General features: G+C 43.8%; 1 protein-coding gene across 2 annotated transcripts in view; it reads left to right on the forward strand.

The window, feature by feature from the left end:
• Positions 1 to 19,982, forward strand: part of Hnrnpm (heterogeneous nuclear ribonucleoprotein M) — a 52,084-nt gene extending 32,102 nt beyond the window's left edge. For both annotated transcript variants that reach the window (XM_008844573.3, XM_008844574.3), the window contains 7 exons: positions 868 to 969; positions 2,102 to 2,146; positions 2,607 to 2,684; positions 13,807 to 13,860; positions 15,977 to 16,779; positions 17,223 to 17,274; positions 19,560 to 19,982. In XM_008844573.3, coding sequence (XP_008842795.1) covers positions 868 to 969; positions 2,102 to 2,146; positions 2,607 to 2,684; positions 13,807 to 13,860; positions 15,977 to 16,779; positions 17,223 to 17,274; positions 19,560 to 19,723 — 1,298 coding nt within the window. In that variant the 3' untranslated portion in view covers positions 19,724 to 19,982. The remainder of the gene's footprint in view (positions 1 to 867; positions 970 to 2,101; positions 2,147 to 2,606; positions 2,685 to 13,806; positions 13,861 to 15,976; positions 16,780 to 17,222; positions 17,275 to 19,559) is intronic.
• Positions 19,983 to 20,294: the final 312 nt, after the last annotated feature.

Consider the following 20,294-nt stretch of genomic DNA (forward strand, 5'->3'; position numbering starts at 1 on the left):
GACAAATCAAGGTAATATTGTTTAGTCCTAAAAGGAAAGAAATGCTAACACATGCTACAGTACACATAAACCTTGATTATAGGAAATGGCAGATCTATAAAGGCAAAAAGTAGTTTGGTGCTAGCTGAGGAGAGAGGGATTTGATTGCCACTGGGGATTTGGATTGATAAGAGAGTTATGAAATTAGTGATAGTTAATAGCCTGAGAGAGGCCTGTGGCTTAAAGAATAGGGTTGGCAATATAGCTCAGTGGTAGAACAGTTGGCTAAGGGTTCATATCTCTCTGGTTCCAAAAAAGGGAAGGAGGATAGGTAATGGTTTGTTGAAAGACACCATTGTTTAAAGAAGGAACCCCTTTCTTTGTATTAACACACGTGTTTCCAAATAAATGGTAACTGAGGGGGTGTGTCATGGCTCTTTTTGATTTTATTTTATGTGAATGAGTTCTTGCCTGCATGTATATGTGTGTACCTATGCGGTGCAATGCCTGCAGAAGCCAGAAGAGGGTGTTGGAGTCCCTGAAACTGGAGTTTACAGGTGGTTGTTAGCCACCCTGTGGGTGCTGGGAGCTGAGCCCAGGTCCTCAGCAAGATCAGCCAAGGCTCTTAAACACTGAGCCATCTCTCCAGCCCCATGAACTAATTTTTTAACTTCCCCTGTTGTATAAGTATGTATCACGAACTAGTCATAGTGAACACGTGTAAAAAGCTGTACCTTTGTAAAGAGGGGCACTCTGAAGTGTAGAGGTGTTTAAGTCTGAAATGGGGTTTGAAAGTTCCTGGGGGCAAGGGATGGAGTGTGACAGTTGGAACACTGTCAACTGTCTTGCCTTCTGAGAAGGGGAATTCACACTTCTTTTCTCTTCCAGATGGTCTTGGTGGTATTGGCATGGGGTTAGGACCTGGAGGGCAGCCCATTGATGCTAATCATCTGAACAAAGGCATTGGAATGGGAAACCTGGGGCCTGCAGGTGAGAGGTGTAATGGGGATAATCAGGGAAGTTCAAGTAAGCTATTAGGATCATTGGAGCTTGAGTTTTTCAGATAGGATAAAGATTTAATTGGGACAGAGTTCCTCTTCATCTTATCCTTATAGTAACATTTTGAACCGAAATAGGCCACTCAATAAAAGAAGGCAAGTCGGGCATTATGGCGCACACCTTGAATTCCTGCACTTGGGAGGCCAGCTTGGTCTACATAGTGAGACTGTCTCAGAAAGACAAAAAGCAAGACAGAGACTTGGTCTAGTGCAAGCTCACAGTCAGTGACAGAATGCAGGGGTCCCTAACTGGGACCACAGCACTGCTGTGGAGTCTGATAAGTCTGTCACTCATACCCCCTTGGTCTCTCAACTGTTGTTGGTGTGGCTTTTTCTAGATAGAAGAAAAGAGGATTGGAGAGCCTTACAGCATGACCGCTCACAGATCATAAGGAAAATGGGCAGTTTCTTTGTTCCAGAAAACAAAGAAAGGCTAAGGAGTAAAAGAAAGCTTAGCAGTGTCTTAAGCTTGCAGTTTATTGTTGTAAATTTTTGTATAGTATGATATTTCTGTGCTGTTAAGGCAGATTTCATTTTTGTGAATCTAGATGTGGCCTTTTCTTTCATAGATGCCTTTGTACTTGTGTGGGTGCGTCTCTGCTTCAGCATTGTCATTTTGGAGTGTTCCTGGTCTCAGGTGGCCATGCTAACCTAAATCACATACTTCCTGGCACCCAAAAGAAGGATTAGGAATGTGGGAGGAAATGTTGGTGTTTTATTAGCATTATTTATCTTTAATAGGAGTTTTTATTGAATATCCATTCCTTATTTTATAATGCCCTAAAAAGTGAATGTTTAGAGTCTGTGTCTGATAATTTATAGCATGTTTAGTATTACCTGTCTTCATCATTTTATAAAATTACATAGACTCTTAATTTTAAGCCACATTTAAACTTACTCTGTTAATGCTTTGTTTGCTTGAAATATGATGTTTTGATAATTGAAATGGTAGGCCCCCCCCGACAAAATATGTTAATCAGATTTTTGTATTCATTTATTGGTTTGGAATTTTGTGTTTACTATTTTGACATAAATTTAGTGTGCATTGACTTTTTCTTTTTAAGGAATGGGAATGGAAGGCATAGGATTTGGAATAAATAAAATAGGAGGTAAGAAAATTCTAAATGAAGTACAAATATTTTAGATACGGTTTTCCTCCCTTTCTCCTCTTATTTTTCTTGTCTTCTAAACCTTGCATGACATTCTCACTTTGATTTCCAGATGTGAGTCTAGGAATTACTTTTTCTTGTCTGTTCATTGTTCCAGTGAGTTTTGGCTTTGGTTCTGGCTTTCTCACTTAACTAGCTTTGTGACTTTGGGCAGACCATTTTATCTCTCTGGGCTTACTTTTGATTTATGTATTCATTGAGGGGTTGGATCAGGTCAGCTTTTAAAACATGGTAATCTTTGTTACAAAAGGGCACCAACTTTTTTTTCTTAGGAAAAGCGCTAAAACTTGGTAAGTTCTTGGCAGAAAATGCCAGTGAAACATGTGGAAACATTTTTCTTCCCCTGATGAATTTGAGCAGGCTTGTTGGAATGATGCTAAAATAAACACTTTAATTACAGGCATGGAGGGTCCATTTGGTGGTGGTATGGAAAACATGGGACGATTTGGATCTGGGATGAACATGGGCCGGATAAATGGTAAGATTAGCATTTCTTCCTGCTTATGTTTACCCTTTGGCTGACGGCTTCTTGGTGTCCTTTAGACTGTAGACCTGCTTTGCATGATGTCCTGCTTCTGTTTTTCCACCTGACTACGTATCTTTGAATTCCCTTTAAAAGGTAGACATAGCTAGACATAGTTCACTTGAGGTTGATCTGTCCAATGTTCCAAATTTCTTCAATATGTATGTAGTAAAATTTAAAAGTTTGCTTATTGCTTCCAGCACTCAAAAGCATATACATCCTTGATTATACTTTGCACCCTTAAAAATGTTCTCCAGAGCACCCTTGTCGTGGAATGCTGTACTGGTTCTTTTCAGTTTAGAGATTTTTTTTAAAAACTGTATATATGTGTATCTGAGTTTGGGTTGTGCATGTGAGTACAGTGCCAGCAGAAGTCAGAATGTGTTAAATCCCTTGGAACTGGAGGTTTGGGTGGTTGTGAGTCTCCTGATGTGGGTGTTAGGAAATGAACTTCAGTCCTTTGGAAGAGCAATATAGGCCCTTAAATACTGAGCCATCTCTTCTACTGGGACTGGTTCTTTTTGGATTATCTGCCCTGATAACTCCCAAGTTGTAGACGAAGAGAGCATTAATAATATCCAGTTATGTAACAACTTCTATGATCCTTCCAACTAGTAACAGAGTGTGTTGGAACCAATTTGCTAGCCTTGAATTGGTTTGTTTTTTTTTTTTTTATCAGGGGCAGGTCTGAAATATCCCCTAGACCCAGATGAGCCTGGGATCAGAGAAGCAGAAGACATATGAAGAATATCTAAATCCATGTTTGACCAGTCCATAGGGCACTATTCCACCCTGTAACTGCTAGCCTAGTCTTCTTAATGCTTTCTCTTTGATGGACTCTATGACAAACTCTTGGTTGTAGTGCCCAATCACACTTGATTATCCTGGGTTGGAGTTGGGGCAATTAAAATCTCTTCATGCTGCTACACATAGCTTACCTTATTGGACGTGTTATCTATCCTGCTTTGCTCTGCTCTTTCGGGTGGTTGTTGGGTCTAGTAAATCAGGACTAACAGTTTCCAAGTATAGAAGAGGTTCAGAAAACAGACAACCCTACAGTGTCAAGCCCATATCAACAGTACTAACCTATTGTTGAGTCACAATGCAGTACTAGCTATAGTTTCCAAATCTTGGGTAAGTAAGGTCATTGATAATTAGTTACCTTGTAATGAGTTACTTAATCTAGTAAATTCAAGAGCTCAGATCACTACCACAAAATTCAGATAGTCCTTGAACATGGATGGATCCTTTGCTCTGCCTGCAGTGGTTAATGAGAGCCCATTGTTTATGGAAAAGACAAAGTATGTCTGAAACATATTAGGCCATTTTTCTTAGTATGGTGGAGTCTAGAAATCTAGCAATGACAGAAATCTTAGCATGGGTGTTTCCAAACCTTGGAACCAGCTGCAAATTACTCGCCAAAGAGATTTTTTTCCTACATATTCAGGATTTAAAGCATCTGACTTGATTCCTGGAGTGACCATAGCATTGCATCAGATTCAGATGGCTTCAGCACACAAAACATGAGGTATCCCAAGGTCTTGGTGCCAGTGTTATGAACCAAAAAGCATACAATATCCTCTATAACAAGTTTTAGCCAATGTATATATTTTAGAAAGAAAAAACAATGTGTTACTATGTTGAGGCCTTACAAGAATCACATGACTAGGTACTGTTCTCCCCGTTTTGTTGAAAACTGAGGCACAGAGAGTAACTGGCTTAAGGTCATGTGACCAGTGACTAGTGATGCTGGGTTGTGAGATCAGTCCATCTTTAGAATATAGACAGTGGTAAGAAGTATAGGAAACTCTATAGTCAGTAATGCAGGAACAGAGGTTCATGTTTCTAATGTGCCTTCAGACTTGCTAATAAAAAGTGAAAGGGGGCTGGAGAGATGGCTCAGCGGTTAAGAGCCCTCCCTGACTGCTCTTGCAGAGGACCCAGGTTTGATTCCCAGCACCCACATTGTGGCTAACAGCCATCCGTAACTCCGGTTCTGGGGGAATCTGACGCCTTCTGCTGGCCTCCTCAGGCATTGCACTACATGGGTGCCCTTACAGACATGCAGACAATACACTCATACACATAAAAATAAATAAAATTTTTTTTTTTTTTTAAAAAGTGAAAGAAGTCTGGCTTGATAAAATGTGAAGTCAGATCAGTCATTAGGAAGGAGATTTAGTTGTCACTGTGACTAGGTTGGTATACTTTTTTGTCTTTTTGTTTGTCTCCCTGCAGTCCCAGCTTGCCTGGAACTTACTATGTGGATCAGGCTAGCTGGCCTTGAACTCAGCGATCTGTCTGCCTCTGCTTCCCTGGTGCTGGAATTAAAGGCATATGCCACCATGCCCAGCTGGAATGATAATGTTTTTGAAGTTGAGGGGACTAGAGGCTTCTTCAGACTGGATCTAGGTTCTGAGATTTAGAGAAACCAAGCTCCAGAGCCCTTGAGTTTAAATAAAACTGTTGGGGTGGTGGGGGCGGGCAGGAAGAATGAGAGAGACTGACTTAAAAAGACATAGTGTGCTGGACGCAGTGGCACATGCCTTTAATCACAGCAGGGAGGCAGAGAGAGGTAAATCTCTGAGATTGAGGACAGCCTGGTCTGCATAGTAAGTTCCAGGCCAGCTGGGGTCTCAAAAAAAAAAAAAAAAAAAAAAAAAAATCCAAACTAAAGTAGAGACACTTTGGTTATTTTATTGATGCCCATAATGCCTGCCTTGTGGTTCAGGTGTTGATAATAAACCTGTTATAACAGATCTCAGGGCCAGTGAATCAGCCATTACAGTAAAATTGTGATGGAACAGTGTTATTAGTCAGGGTTCTTTAAAGAAACAGAACTGATAATATATATGGAGTCCAAAAATGGGGCCACCACACTGGAGAGGCTGAGTGGTTGTTTAGCCCACAAGACTGGATATCTTAGCAGCCTCAGTCTGACACTGTAGGCCTGATAGAGTCCTCAAGATCTACTAGTCTTCAGTCTGAGTTGGAATTCAATGAGTTGGTTACAGCAGTGAGACAACTCACCACCAGTAAGAAGGCAAGCAGCAAAAAGCAAGAGCTCCCTTCTGCCATGTCAAGAAGGTCTCTCATTTCAGTTAATCTTAGATCCAGTCAAGTTGACACCCGGGATTAGCCATCACAAGTCCACCTCTTGTCAATTGACACCCATTACTGTATTAGTTACTTTTCTGTTGCTGTGATAGAAACACCAAGGGAACTTAGAAAAGGTAGAGTTTATTTAGCTTACGGTTCCAAAGGGGCAAGACTCCATCATGGTGGGGAGGCATGGTGACAGAAGCTAAGTAAGCTCTTCTTTAATCAGGCATAGGAAGCAGAAAGTGACTGGAAATCCAGCAAGGCTTAAGAACTCTCTAAGCCCACCTCCAGTGACATGCTTCCTGCAACATGGCCACACCTTCTAAGACCTCCCAAAAGAGTGCCACCAGCTGGGGACAAAATGCCTGAGTACTTGGAGCCTATGGGGGACATTCTCATTCAAACCACCACAAATGGCTATAATTTTTTCTTAATTTTTGTGAGATATCAACAGAATGGGCTCGTGCAACATTTAGCAATGGTGTGTGTGTGTGTGTGTGTGTATCGATACATATCTGTTAAAGCAAAATTGGCACTGTAAAGTCTTGTAAACAGTTGTGTTGGGAAGATGAGGCCTTTGCCTGTGGCATTAAGGCATGCCTGAGACTTGACTCCTGCCTTCTACCCTTGGGCTCAAATTGGACACAGCAGGTACATAGTGACTGACCTGTGGGCTTCACTTGGATTAATTTAAATTGTAGGTTCACCTTTGCTCGGGGTCCTTGTTAAATTATAACTGGAGGGTCAGCGAGATGGCTCAGCAGGTGAAAGGGCTTGCTGCCAACCCCAATGATCTGAGCTCAGTCCCCAGAACCCACATGGTGTAAGGGAAGAATTAACTCTTCATATTCTTGAAAGAGTAAAAATGTGAGGTGCATACATGTCACATGTACATTTGTAGTTGTACAATGGAATATGTCCACCACAGTTGGGCGTGGTGATGTACACCATTAGTTCCAGCACTTGGGAGGCAGAGGCAGGTGGATCTCTATAAGTTCAAGGCCAGCCTGGTCTACATAGTGAGTTCCAGGCCAGCTGGGGCTTCAGGGAGACCCTGTCTCAAAAAGATGCCCCCACCCCAAACAAAACAAAAACTGTCTGCCATATAACACCTATTTGCCTGATATTTCCAAGGAGTAAAAGTAATAATGGTAATTTGTTTGGGTTTTCTGGTGCTAGGGTTAAAACCCAGTGCCTTATGCATGCTCGGCAGGTGTTATATCACTGATCCATACCCCCAGTCCAATAATAGTTGATTTTCCACAGACTTCTCAGTAGGGGAGGCAGGCAAATCATGAAATGAATGTACAGGGGAAAAGTAGGTGGTGATAGCAGTCATGAAAGTTTCTTAAGCAGATGTCAACTGTAGTAGGCCTTTCCCCCATAGATCTCAGCATTTTAAAAAAAATTTAGTGTAAGAGTGTTTGCCTACATGCAATGTAAGTACACCAGTGTCGTGCGGTGCCCACAGACATTAGAAGAGGGCATCGGATCCCCTGGAAGTGGAGTTGGGAACAGTTGTTAGTTGCTGTGTGGGTGCTGGGCATAGAACCTGGGTCTTCTGCAAAGGCAGCCAGTGCTCTTAACTGCTGAGGCAGCTCTCTAGCCTACCTCTACGTTTTTTAGGTTGTCCTCATCCCATTATACATGGAAGTAGAATAATACCAGTAGAGAAGTCTGTACCCAGGCATTATTTCTCAGTTCACTTTGGGTGTCTTAATAGCCTTTACCTCACTCTTGCCAGGAATATATTGACTTAAACAAGTTACTGTGGGATTTGAGCCTCACTTTGTAAGGAGGCAGTGGTGGTGGTAGGTCATATAAGTATAGGGGTGATTGTGAAGATTCAGTGAAGTAGCAGCCCTTGGCCAGGTGAGTGTTAGTGCTTCATAGAGATACCTTCTGTTAAAGAGTTAAAAATTGGTTATCCCTAGAATGGTCTAAGATAATACTTTTTCCACTGTGATATAGGTGAGGGATTTAAGAGGGACTTTGTCAGAAATGAGATGAGACTGTCTCAAAGCTTTGGAGAGCCCCTAAGCAGAGGAATGGGCAGGAAGGCCCCTGGGTCCCATATGGGCAGGGTCCACCAGCTTAAAGCTGATACCATGGCTTCTTTCTCAGGCAAAGGCTTGTCAGTTTTGGTTGACATTGAAAAAATTGCCTTCTAGACCTATTGGTTCTTTATAGCAATGAGTTTTCTGTTTTTCAAGTGGCTTTTCTGAAAGTGCCCTGTGTGAACATGAAAAGTGCTAGATCTCTAGCCCTGATGGTTTTTCAAAGCCTTGCTTAGTGGTTAGGCATCTCCCTCCACAGCAGGATGGAGGATTTTGGTTGCTAATGGTTTTACAAGAGATTTAAATTGATCAGGGAAGTTAATCTAACACCAAAGGCCTTGAGTCTTAAAAGTTGCTTCTATGCAGAAAAATTTTCTCCTTTCAATTTAGATAAGATGGCAGTTTCTTCTTTACATTGCTATGGCTGCCTTTCTCCATTTAGTTAGTCTATTTTCTGTTAAATCACAGTGCCCTTCATTGCTGGGGAACAAGAAGATTGCCTATTTTGGGACTCTGAAGTTACTTCTCTGAAAGCTTAGAGGAGGATGGGTATCTTCCTACCTTTGCCTGCCTCTCAGTCCTGTGAGATAAATCATGTTTTATCCAGGAGCAGTTAGCCTGTGTTTTCCTTGGGATGCCTGTGAGCAAGGGGTCAGGACTACAGGCTTTATGTCTGGTTGATACTAATAGTGTTCTTTTTTTTTTTTTTTAATATTTTTAAGTGTATGATTGTATTGCATGCATGTGTGTAAGTATACTCATGTTATGCAGTGCCCATGGATGTCAAAAGAAGGCCTCAGATCCCTTGGAACTACAGATTGTTAACCACCATGTGGGTGCTGGGAATCGAACCTGGGTCCTCTGCAAAAGCAGTCAGTGCTCTTAACCACTGAGCTCTCTCTCCAGCCCAGATATTGTGTTCTTAAAATGTTTAAAGGCCCTAGGAAGATTTGTCTTCAGGTACATCATTAAGCTTCACATCCTGACTCTCTGGGTCTGAGATCTCTTCAGTCCTCTCGTCTGCAGTGTATTTTTCTGAGAGTTGGGTATTACTGGAACTCTTTCTCAGAGTTTGGTGGCTGTTTTTGGAAACTTGTATTCTCATTTTCTCATGACATGGCTAGGAAATATAAATGGTTTTCTTGACTCTTAATAACTAGGCTGCTAGTGAAGATACAGATCCTAGTTTCTAGTTTTATATATGTAAATCTACATGTAAGTGAGGGAGTATAGAGAGAAATAAAGTGGCTTTAAGGGAGGAGGATAGAGAGGATGATAGAGTACCCACTGAGGGTGAAAGCGTTCTATATTGCGGCTGGAAGCTTTTGGAGGAGGAGGGTCAACCGAAATGTAGTAGGTACAAAAATAGGATTAAAAAATCTCTACTTTGTTTGCTAGTTAAGAGTTAAAATAATTTAGTAATAAGGACATGTTTGAGAAAGGAAGAGAAAGTTTTACTTCTGGACTTGCTTGCTCTTTGTATACCTGACCTTATTTCATTTTGTTAAAATTTTAAAATTGGAGAGAGTGAATTCATATCTGTAGATGACTTAGGATAATTGTAAGGCTTTTTTTTTTAACCCATGGCTATGTTTTTGTTTTTATTTTGTTTTTGTTTTTTTCCATGTCTTGGAATAGTACCATATTAAAGGCATAATTTTAGTTGTGAGTCTGAGCCTTTAATGGCTGCACCAGGTTTCCAGCCCTGAAGGTTTAATTTTAAAATACTCTTTTTGGTGTAATGCCTATGGTAAAAAGAACATGACATGATGGTTAAACCCCTAGTTAACATTTTCTTGCTCTTGAGATGTCATTGCCCTTCTGTGGCCTTTCTCACCTTTGCGACATGGCTGTCAACCCTCTATCCCTGCAGTGGCACACAAGTGGATGTGGGCTCCCAGTCTGTGAGGTTTAGTTCATGTGGCAACAGGAAACTCATTCTACCTTGACCTAGATGGAAACATTATCTACTGTTTCCTACTGCTGTGACTCCCTCCCTTCCTTCTTTTAATTTATTCATTTATTTGTTTGTTTGTTTTAGTTTTGGGGCAGGGTCTCCCTGTAACCCCCAGCTGGCCTGAAAGTCACTATGTAGACCAGGCTAGCCTTGATCTCACAGAGATCTGCCCTTCTGGGTGCTATCTGATTGGTTCTATTTCTGTACTCTCTGACTTGGAATTTCCTGCTGCTGCCTGTTTTAAGACCCAAAGGAATAATACAGTCTGTACCAAATAAAATAGTTTATTTGGATTTTCAGAGTAGTGGCCTGGGTTGGTTTTTTGAGTTCATAGTTCTTGACTTCTTTTACCAACTACACGGTGTCCCTTATATCATGGCAGTGGATCTTTATACTACTTTGTGCAAATAGCTGTACTTGGTGCTTCAAAAATATGTGTATGACCTTTAACCTTGAAGGATGTGGTGCAGTTGAAGAGATGATACTTAAAATAGCCAGGAGAAGGGCTGGAGAGATGGCTCAGCAGTTAAGAGCACTGACTGCTCTTACAGAGGACCTGGGTTCGATTCCCAGCACCCACATGGTGGCTACGAACCGTTCTTAACTCCAGTTCCAGGGGAATCTGACCCCCACAGCGTTGCATGACACAGGTGCACTCATGTACATGCAGGCAATACAGTCAAAACACATAAAAATAAAAATAATAAATAATTTTTTTTTTAAAAAAAGATAGCCAGGAGAGTGATCTAATGAGAAAGCATGTGAAAATGTTGATTTCCAGGCCCTTAGCAGCACATGAAGTATGTTAGGACCCGTAAGATTTCTCTGGACAGCTAGTGATAAGCTGTGTTCAGTGTAGCCATGTAGGGAGTAGAGGGGCAGTTGAAACTAGAAGGCTGGGAGCTCAGGGGTTTGACATAGGTAGCAGGTGTGCCAGCAGACAAGACAGGTTCAGGGGTTTAAAGGCGACAGAATAGGAAAACAAACGGAGTATCACCACAAGGGAGGCCTGTGAATGCCTGTGGAAAGAATTTGGATTTTTAAATACGTGGCATAATGATGCAAAGCTCTCAAAGAGAATAGATTGATCTAAGTGTTGTCTTAGTAAAGTGAAGCTAGGCCTAGCATGCCAAGCAGGATCTCAGGCGTCATGGAAGAAGGAGCCTGGGTACTTGATAGTAACCAGGAAGCACTTGTATTTCAGTGTACTTTCCTACCTTCCTCTAGCAGGTAGTTTGGAGTTCAAGAAATAGCTGTAGCCAGGTGTGGTGGTGCATGCCTTTAATCCCAGCACTCGGGAGGCAGAGGCAGGGGGATCTCTGTGAGTTTGAGGCCAGCCTGGTCTACATAGTGCATTCCCGGTCAGCTGGGGCTACAGGGAGACCCTGTCTCAAAAAGACCAAGAAAAAGAAAAAAGAAATAGCTGTGGGGTAGGCTTTCATTTGTGGTTATGGTAATATAGTACAAGATGTGCTTTGAGGCTAGTATATTACATGACCAGAAAAGCTGAGTACATTTTCCCATATAGCAAAATATCGAAGAGAAACTTGGGATTACCAAAACATGAAGATGGCTAGGTATGGTGGCACACACCCTTAATCCCAGCAGTGGGAAGACAGGTTCTCTGTGGGTTTGAGACTAGCTTGGTTTACATAGCAAGTTCCAGGTCACCCAGAGGTACTTGGTGAGAACCTGTCTCAAAATTTTTTTCAGGTTTTTGATTATATTTAAAATAAAAGTATTTTGCACTCCAGGTTATATGGTTCAGAGCACTGGCTGCTCTTGCAGAGGACCCCTGTTCTGCTCCCAGCACCCCCGTGGAGGCTAACAACTTTGGTGTAACTCCAGTTCTAGGGGATCTGATGTTCTCTTCTGACCCCTGTGGCCATTGCAGGACTTGGGTGTGCACCTATGTACATGGAGGCAAAACACTCATGCTTTGAAACAAAAAACTATTTCCAGTTACTTCCATCACTTTTTATGGTTTGATGAAGCACTAATAGTTACAACTGGCACTGACAGTATAGCTCTATAGCTCTGTGGAGGCCAGAAAAGCTGTCCTCCTCCTGAATAAAGTCTTGACAGTTTCCCTAGATTTCCTCTAACAGTGGCCTCAGATTCACATAAGACACTGGGAAAAATGTTAATGATGAGGCATAACTGTTTCAGCCATTCTTCCAAAGCTTCATTATTTTGCCTAAAGCAGAGAAAAAGTCCATGTGAGCCCAAACATGTCCTGAAATGATGCTCAGGTATCCATGTAGCAAGGTCAAGCTTTTCCGATAAATACTGACTCTTGAAAAAAAAAATTTAAATTTCCTGTGCATTTTATTACCCATGAGGCTAACATGCTGGCTCCTGTGTACAATGGGGGAACCAAGTTTAACATAACAATACTTCGACATCCAGTCTTTGGTCCCAAAGCCTTGTAATGGTCTTCATCATGGGGAACATCTCAGAGACAGCAGGGTGCCTGGAGCATGGAGAGACCATAGCAGGATTTCAGCTTTTAACCTTGAAGGCTTTGTTCTTAATTGCTTTTTGTCCAGAAACACCTGCTTTCCTGGGGGTACCCTTCCACCTTTTCTGATAGGCCAGCCTACTCTCTTCCTTGCTGTCCAGATGCAGGCTGACCTGCTGCACAGTGCTTTTGAACACTCCTTCATATTGTGTTGCACAGCCACAGAGGTCTCAAATGAACTTGCACAAGCTCTCTCTTCTGACACAGATACTACATGGTACCACACTCAGTCACTTCTGTTGCCTTTTGTCTGTGATGGGGGTAAACAATCAAGTAGGCATCCCTGACCTGCATTCAGTGATTTTGTTTGTTCACCTTGTTATTTTCTCACATGCCCAGGATAATCATTGTACTTTTACCATCGACAGTCAGGGTGCAGTCATGTACTTCTCCCAGCACCTTGCAGATGCTGTCATGCACATCTGTAAAGATATTGGCCAGGGTGGATTTTCCTATCTCTTCTCCCCTTGTAAGCACCACATGGTAGTAGGTGTTCCTCCAAGTCAAAGAACCTCATGGAGCCTTTGGAGGTGGAGGACCAGCCCTGGGCAGCGGCACTCTTCAGAAGTAGCAGTTGTGGGGGTTACATGGGTAGGGCTCCTTCTGGGTCATCAGGTACCTGCTATCAGCACACATGTACCAGTGTCACTGTAGGTGCCTGCTCACAGTGCCCTGGCACGTGGTGACATTCAAAGTCATGTGGTTCTGAATGATGGCCACAGAAAGTGTGATTTCTTGAATATAAATCATTCCATAAAGATTTCCTCTGTGACCTCATTTGCGAACAGTTCTGTAGGCTGAGGAGTCTGAAGTCAACGACCCATTAACTAACATGTAGATGGTAGCAACAGTGTTTTCTGAATGGAACACTAGATTGGTGGGGGTGGGGGGGGTTCCCCTGTTGTAAGTCACGCGCTTCTTGTTCATTAGATGATGTTCCTAGCACTGCTTGCAGGTGCTGCTGGTTCCCATCTCTCCAACTTTGAGTATAACTACAGCTTTAATTTACTCTGTGGTACAGAAAAGGGTTGCATCAACACAGAGGCTTCGTACTTGTGAGCAGGAAACCTGGAGAGGCCTTGGTTTCCTGCTGGCTCGGGAATCCTCTGTGCCAAGGGTCTAGACTACCTTCTGAAAACTGCTAATGAGCAAGAATTTGGTCCTCATCTTTCTCTTGAGTTCAGGTCATGGATGCATTGGGGGATAAATTCTCAGGTGGCCCTGCAAACTGGGCCTCAGATTTAGGAGCTACAAGGTCCTATCATTATGACCCAAGGTCAAGGACGTTTCTGTTTCTGTGAAAATGATCTTAGCTATGTGTGTCTCCAACCCCTTCCCCTTTCTTTTTAAAGAATTTATTTGTAGTACTTTAGAGTCTAATAAGCAACTTTCTATTACAGAGAAATTTGATTAATTATTTTTTCTTCCTGGTTTCCTTAGAAATCCTAAGTAATGCACTGAAGAGAGGAGAGATCATTGCAAAGCAAGGAGGAGGTACGAATCACTTAGCTTGATTTGTTTTTGCTTTGCTTTTAGAACAGTCTGTTATGGGGGACACAGCAGCAGTGTAACAAACATGGGCTCTGACACAGGCTACCCAGGGTGGAGCAAGATTTGCCTTTTCCTAGCTGTGTGGCATGTGACAAGTGACTGTACCTCTCTGTAGTACTCACCTATAAAATGGGGATACATTAAATAGTTCCCATCTTAGAGGGTTGTGAAAAAGTAAATGAACCAGTAAATCTAGATACACAAGATTATAAAACTGAAAAATAGCACTACCTAATATATAACAAATGCATACTGCTATACAAAGATTCAAGAAATGAAGACAGTAATTATTGTTCCTTGGCCCACTGTGATGAGTGCCATAAACATTTTGGTATATGTCAGGACTGGAGAGATGGCTCAGCGGTTAAGAACACTGACTGTTCTTGCAAAAGACCCAGGTTTGAATCCCAGCACCCACATGGCAGCTAACAACTGTTGGTAACTCCAGTTTCAGGGGATCCACCAGCCTCTTCTGTCCTCCATGGGCACTGCACGACACAGGTGCACTTACCTGCATGCAGGCATAACACTCATACACATAAAATAATATTTTTTAAAAAATTGGTATATGTCCAACATAGTTTGGGTTTTTTTATTTTTTAAATATTTTTTTACGTGTATGCGTGTATTGTCTGCATGCAAGTAAGTGCACTTGTGTCGTTCAACGCCCGGGGAGGACCGAAGAGGCTGTTGGATCCCCTGGAACTGAAGTTACGGACAGTTGTTAACTGCCATATGGGTGCTGGGTTTCGAACCTGGGTCCTCTGCAAGGACAGTCACTATTCTTAACCACTGAGCCATCTCTCCAGCCCCAGGATACAGTTTTATGAGCGCTTGGAATTAAATGTACTTTTTCGGCCCAGTTTATTTCCTCCAGTTTCTTGAGTCTGGGCATTCCCTTGGCAGTCTACTTGTTGGACACTTTTGTGGGTGCTGTTGGGGAGTTCCTTCTTAATTGAGCTATGTTGGCATGGGGCTGCAGCATCATTTCTGCACTGTCAGGCAGCACCTTATTTCCTTCTGAGCCAGTTTGTATCTTAGGTCAGTAATTATAGACTGGCTATGGCCTGGACTGCTTTGTATAGAGGCAGGCAGTGTGAAGCTTTCAAGCTTTGAGCTCTGCTTGTGTGAAGTGCTGGGTAGTGGCCTTGATGCTGGAGCCAGACTTTCCTGTCCAGAGTTGCAAACGCCCTGGACAGGGGTCATTGTATACTACTGAGGAGGTCTCTTCCAGAATACCCTACAGTGCTGTCAGCATCTTTTTTTCTAAAGCTAGTGGTACATATACAGCGTGGGGTGTTTTTTGTGGTTTGTTTTGTTTTGTTTTGGTCTTTTTGAGACAAGGTTTCCCTGTAGCCGCAGCTGGCCTGGATTCACTAATGGAGACTAGACTGGCCTCAAACTCAGAGATCTGCCTGCCTCTGCCTCCCAAGACATACACAACATGTTAATTGGAAATTTCCCTGACAGAAGGAACGATCCCAGAAAATGACCAGCTTACATATGTTCGTACAGAGAGGGTTTATGTGGACATTTTTTCTTTTAACTGTTCTCTGTGCCCTGGAAGTGCTAAGAAGATGCAAATAGGCATTAAAAAGGGACAAGAACGGATAAAGGTTGTGACTTTGAATTGTCTCCATGTAACTCTTTGTCTGTTAAACTGAGTGACTGAGTAAAGTGTTTACATGCCTCCTTGAAAGCATTTTTTCCATGTCTGATGATGGGGAAACTGCACAGGTTTCTGGAATCAGTGTGTGGCTCCTAAAGTTTGTCACAGATTCCAGCACCTCAGAAGCAACATGAAGGTGGAGTTTTACTCCTTCTGAATCTCCTAATGGATATTCACCAGAATGGGAAGATGATTATAGGGACCCAGTCCACTTATTACCTGTCTTCAATAGTTGTCAACATTTGAGAATTGCCTTAATAATAAATCACTTAGGGGATGAACTTTTGATCTGTGGTTGAGCTTATGAGCCAGAGTGTCCTGGCATTGCATGGCATGTACATAAATGCACAAATCCCTGACTTCCACCTGTGGTTTTTGTCCCTGTTTCAGGTGGAGCTGGAGGCACTGTTCCTGGGATCGAGAGAATGGGCCCTGGCATTGACCGCATTGGCGGTGCTGGCATGGAGCGCATGGGCGCAGGCCTAGGCCACGGCATGGATCGTGTGGGCTCTGAGATTGAGCGCATGGGCCTGGTCATGGACCGCATGGGCTCAGTTGAGCGCATGGGCTCTGGCATCGAGCGCATGGGCCCATTGGGCCTTGACCACATGGCCTCCAGCATTGAGCGCATGGGCCAGACCATGGAGCGCATTGGCTCTGGTGTTGAGCGCATGGGCGCCGGCATGGGCTTTGGCCTGGAGCGCATGGCCACTCCAATTGACCGAGTGGGCCAAACCATTGAGCGTATGGGCTCTGGCGTGGAGCGCATGGGCCCTGCCATCGAGCGCATGGGCCTGAGCATGGATCGCATGGTGCCAGCAGGCATGGGGGCCGGCCTGGAGCGCATGGGCCCTGTGATGGATCGCATGGCCACTGGCCTGGAGCGCATGGGCGCCAACAACCTGGAGCGCATGGGCCTCGAGCGCATGGGAGCCAACAGTCTTGAGCGCATGGGCCTTGAGCGAATGGGCGCCAACAGCCTCGAGCGCATGGGTCCAGCCATGGGTCCAGCCTTAGGTGCTGGCATCGAGCGCATGGGCCTGGCCATGGGTGGCGCTGGCGGTGCTAGCTTTGACCGCGCCATTGAGATGGAACGGGGCAACTTTGGAGGAAGCTTCGCGGGTTCCTTTGGTGGAGCTGGAGGCCATGCTCCTGGAGTGGCCAGGAAGGCTTGTCAGATATTTGTGAGAAATGTAAGTGCTTTTTCAGGAACTCGTTGGTGTTACTGTGGAGGGATTCTGGGGAGGTCAGTGGACTGAGTGATGTAGAGAGGTCTGTTGAAGGAAGAACTGGGCAGCTTGCAGGGTACAACTTGCCCCTGTCCCTAGTGGGGCTGGAGGTTGAGGAAGGAGTATGAGGGCTTACAGCAAGGACAGTGGTCTGGCACTTTCCTGTGATGGGGCACAATGATGGAGAGAAAGATGGCCATGCTTGGTCTCTGAGTTAAGGATTTCTGCTTTGCTCCCTTAAAGCATGGCAAGAGTTAGAGCCACGGGGCATTCCCTGTGCCACTCATTGCACCACTTTATAAACTAATTCTAGATAGACGTGTGCTTCCTGCTGATTGCAAGTTGTTGGATATCTGTACCTCAAGACTTGATTGCATCATACATTAATTTGCCTATTTTTCCTTCAGCTCCCATTTGATTTTACATGGAAGATGCTAAAAGACAAATTCAACGAATGTGGTAAGTGTCTGTCTGAGAAAGGCTCTCTAGTTGCTTTCGTGTTGTGGCTTGTTGGTGATGCTATTGAGTTGGAGCAATGAAGCTTCCTTCCTAGTTGTAACAACCACTGTCCATGGGCTCTAGAGCACCAGTGGGCCTTGCCATTGTTCTGCCTCTGCAGGTACTCAAGCAGACATTTGGTGTCCTGGTAGGTGTCATGTTGTGTGCTTTTTTTTTTCCCCCTCCATTGTTAGTGGTTTTTCTTCTTTAGTTTTTTGAAAAAAAGGCTATATAACCTAGCCTTGAATTCATGATCCTCTTGCCTCAGCCTTTTCTGTGTGCTGGAATTAGAGGACTGTGCCACCACTCCCTGCTTCCTAGAGCTTTTGAAAGGAGTCTGTCATCCCCTTTTTACATATGAATCTGCAAAGCTGATTCTTAATCTCTTAAGGTTACACAACTTTTAATAGGCAAAACCAAAACAAGCGACCCAAGACAGGTTGCTTCTCCCCCCCCAAGCCCACAACTGGTTCTGTGCCATGGGTAAGATTTATTTAAGTCTGGGCACTGCGGGATGAAAATCTCTGAGATCTTCCCCTGCCCTCTTTATACCACTGCAGTGTATTTCAGCTGTCTCTCCAGACCCTAAACCAAGATCTGCAGGATTGGGGTTCCTGTTTCTAGGTCAGGTGTGGCTCACGTTTGAGCCCTCATGGTGATTTTCCCTGATTCTTTGCCCACCCTTCTTGTCTGGTTTTCTGCTTCTTTCCCATTGTATTTTCCACATCATTGTGCATTGTAACTAGATATTCAAACAATCCGGTTGAAACATGCCACTCTCCCTGCCTCTCAGAAAATGCAAGCTCAAAAGCTTGAAACTTGATTCCATCTCCCTCCTGCCCTTGAACCTAAGCCCCAAGTGATTTTCCTCCAAAATGCTTTGCTGGCAGAAGTCGTTCTTCCTTTCTTTTCTGTTCATCCTTTCCTCTTCCTTTCCTTTCTCTTTTCTTTTTGAGGTAGGATTGCAGGTTGCATGTTGTCCCCAAACAGTATATAGCCAAGAATGGCGGCCTTGAGTTCTTTAATAATTTTTTGAGACGGGCCTTCATGTAACCTAGAGTCCTTAAAATCATTGTGTAGAGCCAGACATGGAGGCAAGTAGATTGAGACCAGCTGGGGCTACAGGGAGACCCTGTCTCAAAAAACAAAATCATAATGCAGCAGAGGATAACCTTGAACTTCTGGTCCTCCTTCCTCTGCCTTCCTGAGTCCTAGATTACAGGTGTGCACTACCACAGCCAGTCTGTGCAGTGCTGCAGATGGATCCCAGGGCTTTGTGTGTGCTAGGCAAGCCCTCTACCAACTGAGCTATATCCCCAGTGACCTTGAACTCTTGATTGAGCCTCCTAACCCCCCACCCCCGCCTCCCCAGGTTTGGAATTACAGGAGCTTTTCTCCTTCCTGTTCCTTTTGCCTTTTCCTCTTTTGTGAACTGTGCTTCCCTTCTTTTACGCCTAGGTCTTGCCATGTAGCTGGAGACTGGCAAGAACTTCAGTAATCCTGTTTCACCTTCCCAAGGCTGAAATTGCAGGCGTGTGCCACTTTGCCTTGCCCTGGCAAGAATCTTTATTATGGTGAATTTCTACATAATCTGTTTTGGAACTGTATTGTGAGAAGTCCCTGGAGTGTCATCTCTTTGCAGGCTGGTGGTGGCTCTAAAATTGTGGGTCATGACAGCACTGTTCTGTCCTTGGCCATCACTGGAGTAGAGCCTTGACCTCTATGGTTCTTAGCCTATTATAGGCCCATTTCCACAGTGCTTGACACATACCTTGGTGCTTAATGAGTGCTTGAATGAATATGTGTAAGCTGTGCACTAATTATACCTGGTTTACACAGGACAGTATAAATGTGTCAGTTGTATTGCTAATGATTTTGTGATGGGATGGTGGCACTGGAACAATTGGGTCTCTAGAATTTGAATCTAAAGTTGACCTCACATGGCTCTCTTCTTTTTGGAGCTCCCTGGAGCATAATGGCAAGCACTTGAAGCCACTTGGCAGGCTTTTCACAGCAGGTCAGGCTGTTGTACTGTTTGGAGAACAATGGCAAATGTGGTGGAAGTGGCCGTAGTTGCTGGTGCCATACTCGGTGTTGAGCATTCGCGCTTCACCTGCAAGGGCCTCTCTCCTTTTTGACTCTGTCACCGAAATCCAACAGGTGATCTGGACTGAGTGGAGCCTAGACTGAGGCTGAGCTCTGGGTTTGCCTGACACGTGTGGTCTCTTCTTCCCTCCCTGTGCCAGGCCACGTGCTGTACGCCGACATCAAGATGGAGAATGGAAAGTCCAAGGGGTGCGGTGTGGTTAAGTTTGAGTCTCCAGAGGTGGCTGAGAGAGCCTGCCGGATGATGAATGGCATGAAGCTGAGTGGCCGAGAGATTGATGTTCGGATCGATAGAAATGCTTAGGCAGTTGCCTTTTTTAAACATCAATACCAGACCTCTGAATTTGTATTTTTTCTTGTTAACCATTTTAATTTGTTGGCTGGATGTATAAAGATGTTTAAAAAATTCAGTTGCTTTTTGGGGTAATTTGAATTACTTTTTTAATGACTGGGGTTCCATTTGACTGTTTGCATTGAGATTGCAATGTGCGCAATTTTTTTTGTAGTTGTGGCATCTTGTTGACATCAAATATGACTTTGATAATAAATACCAGTTCCTGAAAGTTGGCTTGCCTTTGTGTGTATGTTGTGGGGGTGGCCTTCTGAGGTTTGGGAAGCGACAGTGACTTGGGGCTTCCTCCCTTCCTCGGGTATTGCACTCCATTAATCCTTGTCTTTGGGCCCTAGGGGTCAGGGGTTAGGGACACTATAGTATAGAAATTTCATTCTAAAAGGTCTTCATTTCCCAGGAATGAAAATAGACTATTTTACAGTATCCTGAAAGCCATCCTGTCTGCTCCTGTGGCTTTATTCTCAGGAGCATAGACAATGTAGCTGGCTCACTACGCTTGGGCTTTTCTCTGCTCAAGCCAACT

Source organism: Nannospalax galili, unplaced genomic scaffold, assembly GCF_000622305.1.
Source record: "Nannospalax galili isolate Female #2095 unplaced genomic scaffold, S.galili_v1.0 scaffold262, whole genome shotgun sequence".
Classification (NCBI taxonomy): Eukaryota; Metazoa; Chordata; class Mammalia; order Rodentia; family Spalacidae; genus Nannospalax; species Nannospalax galili.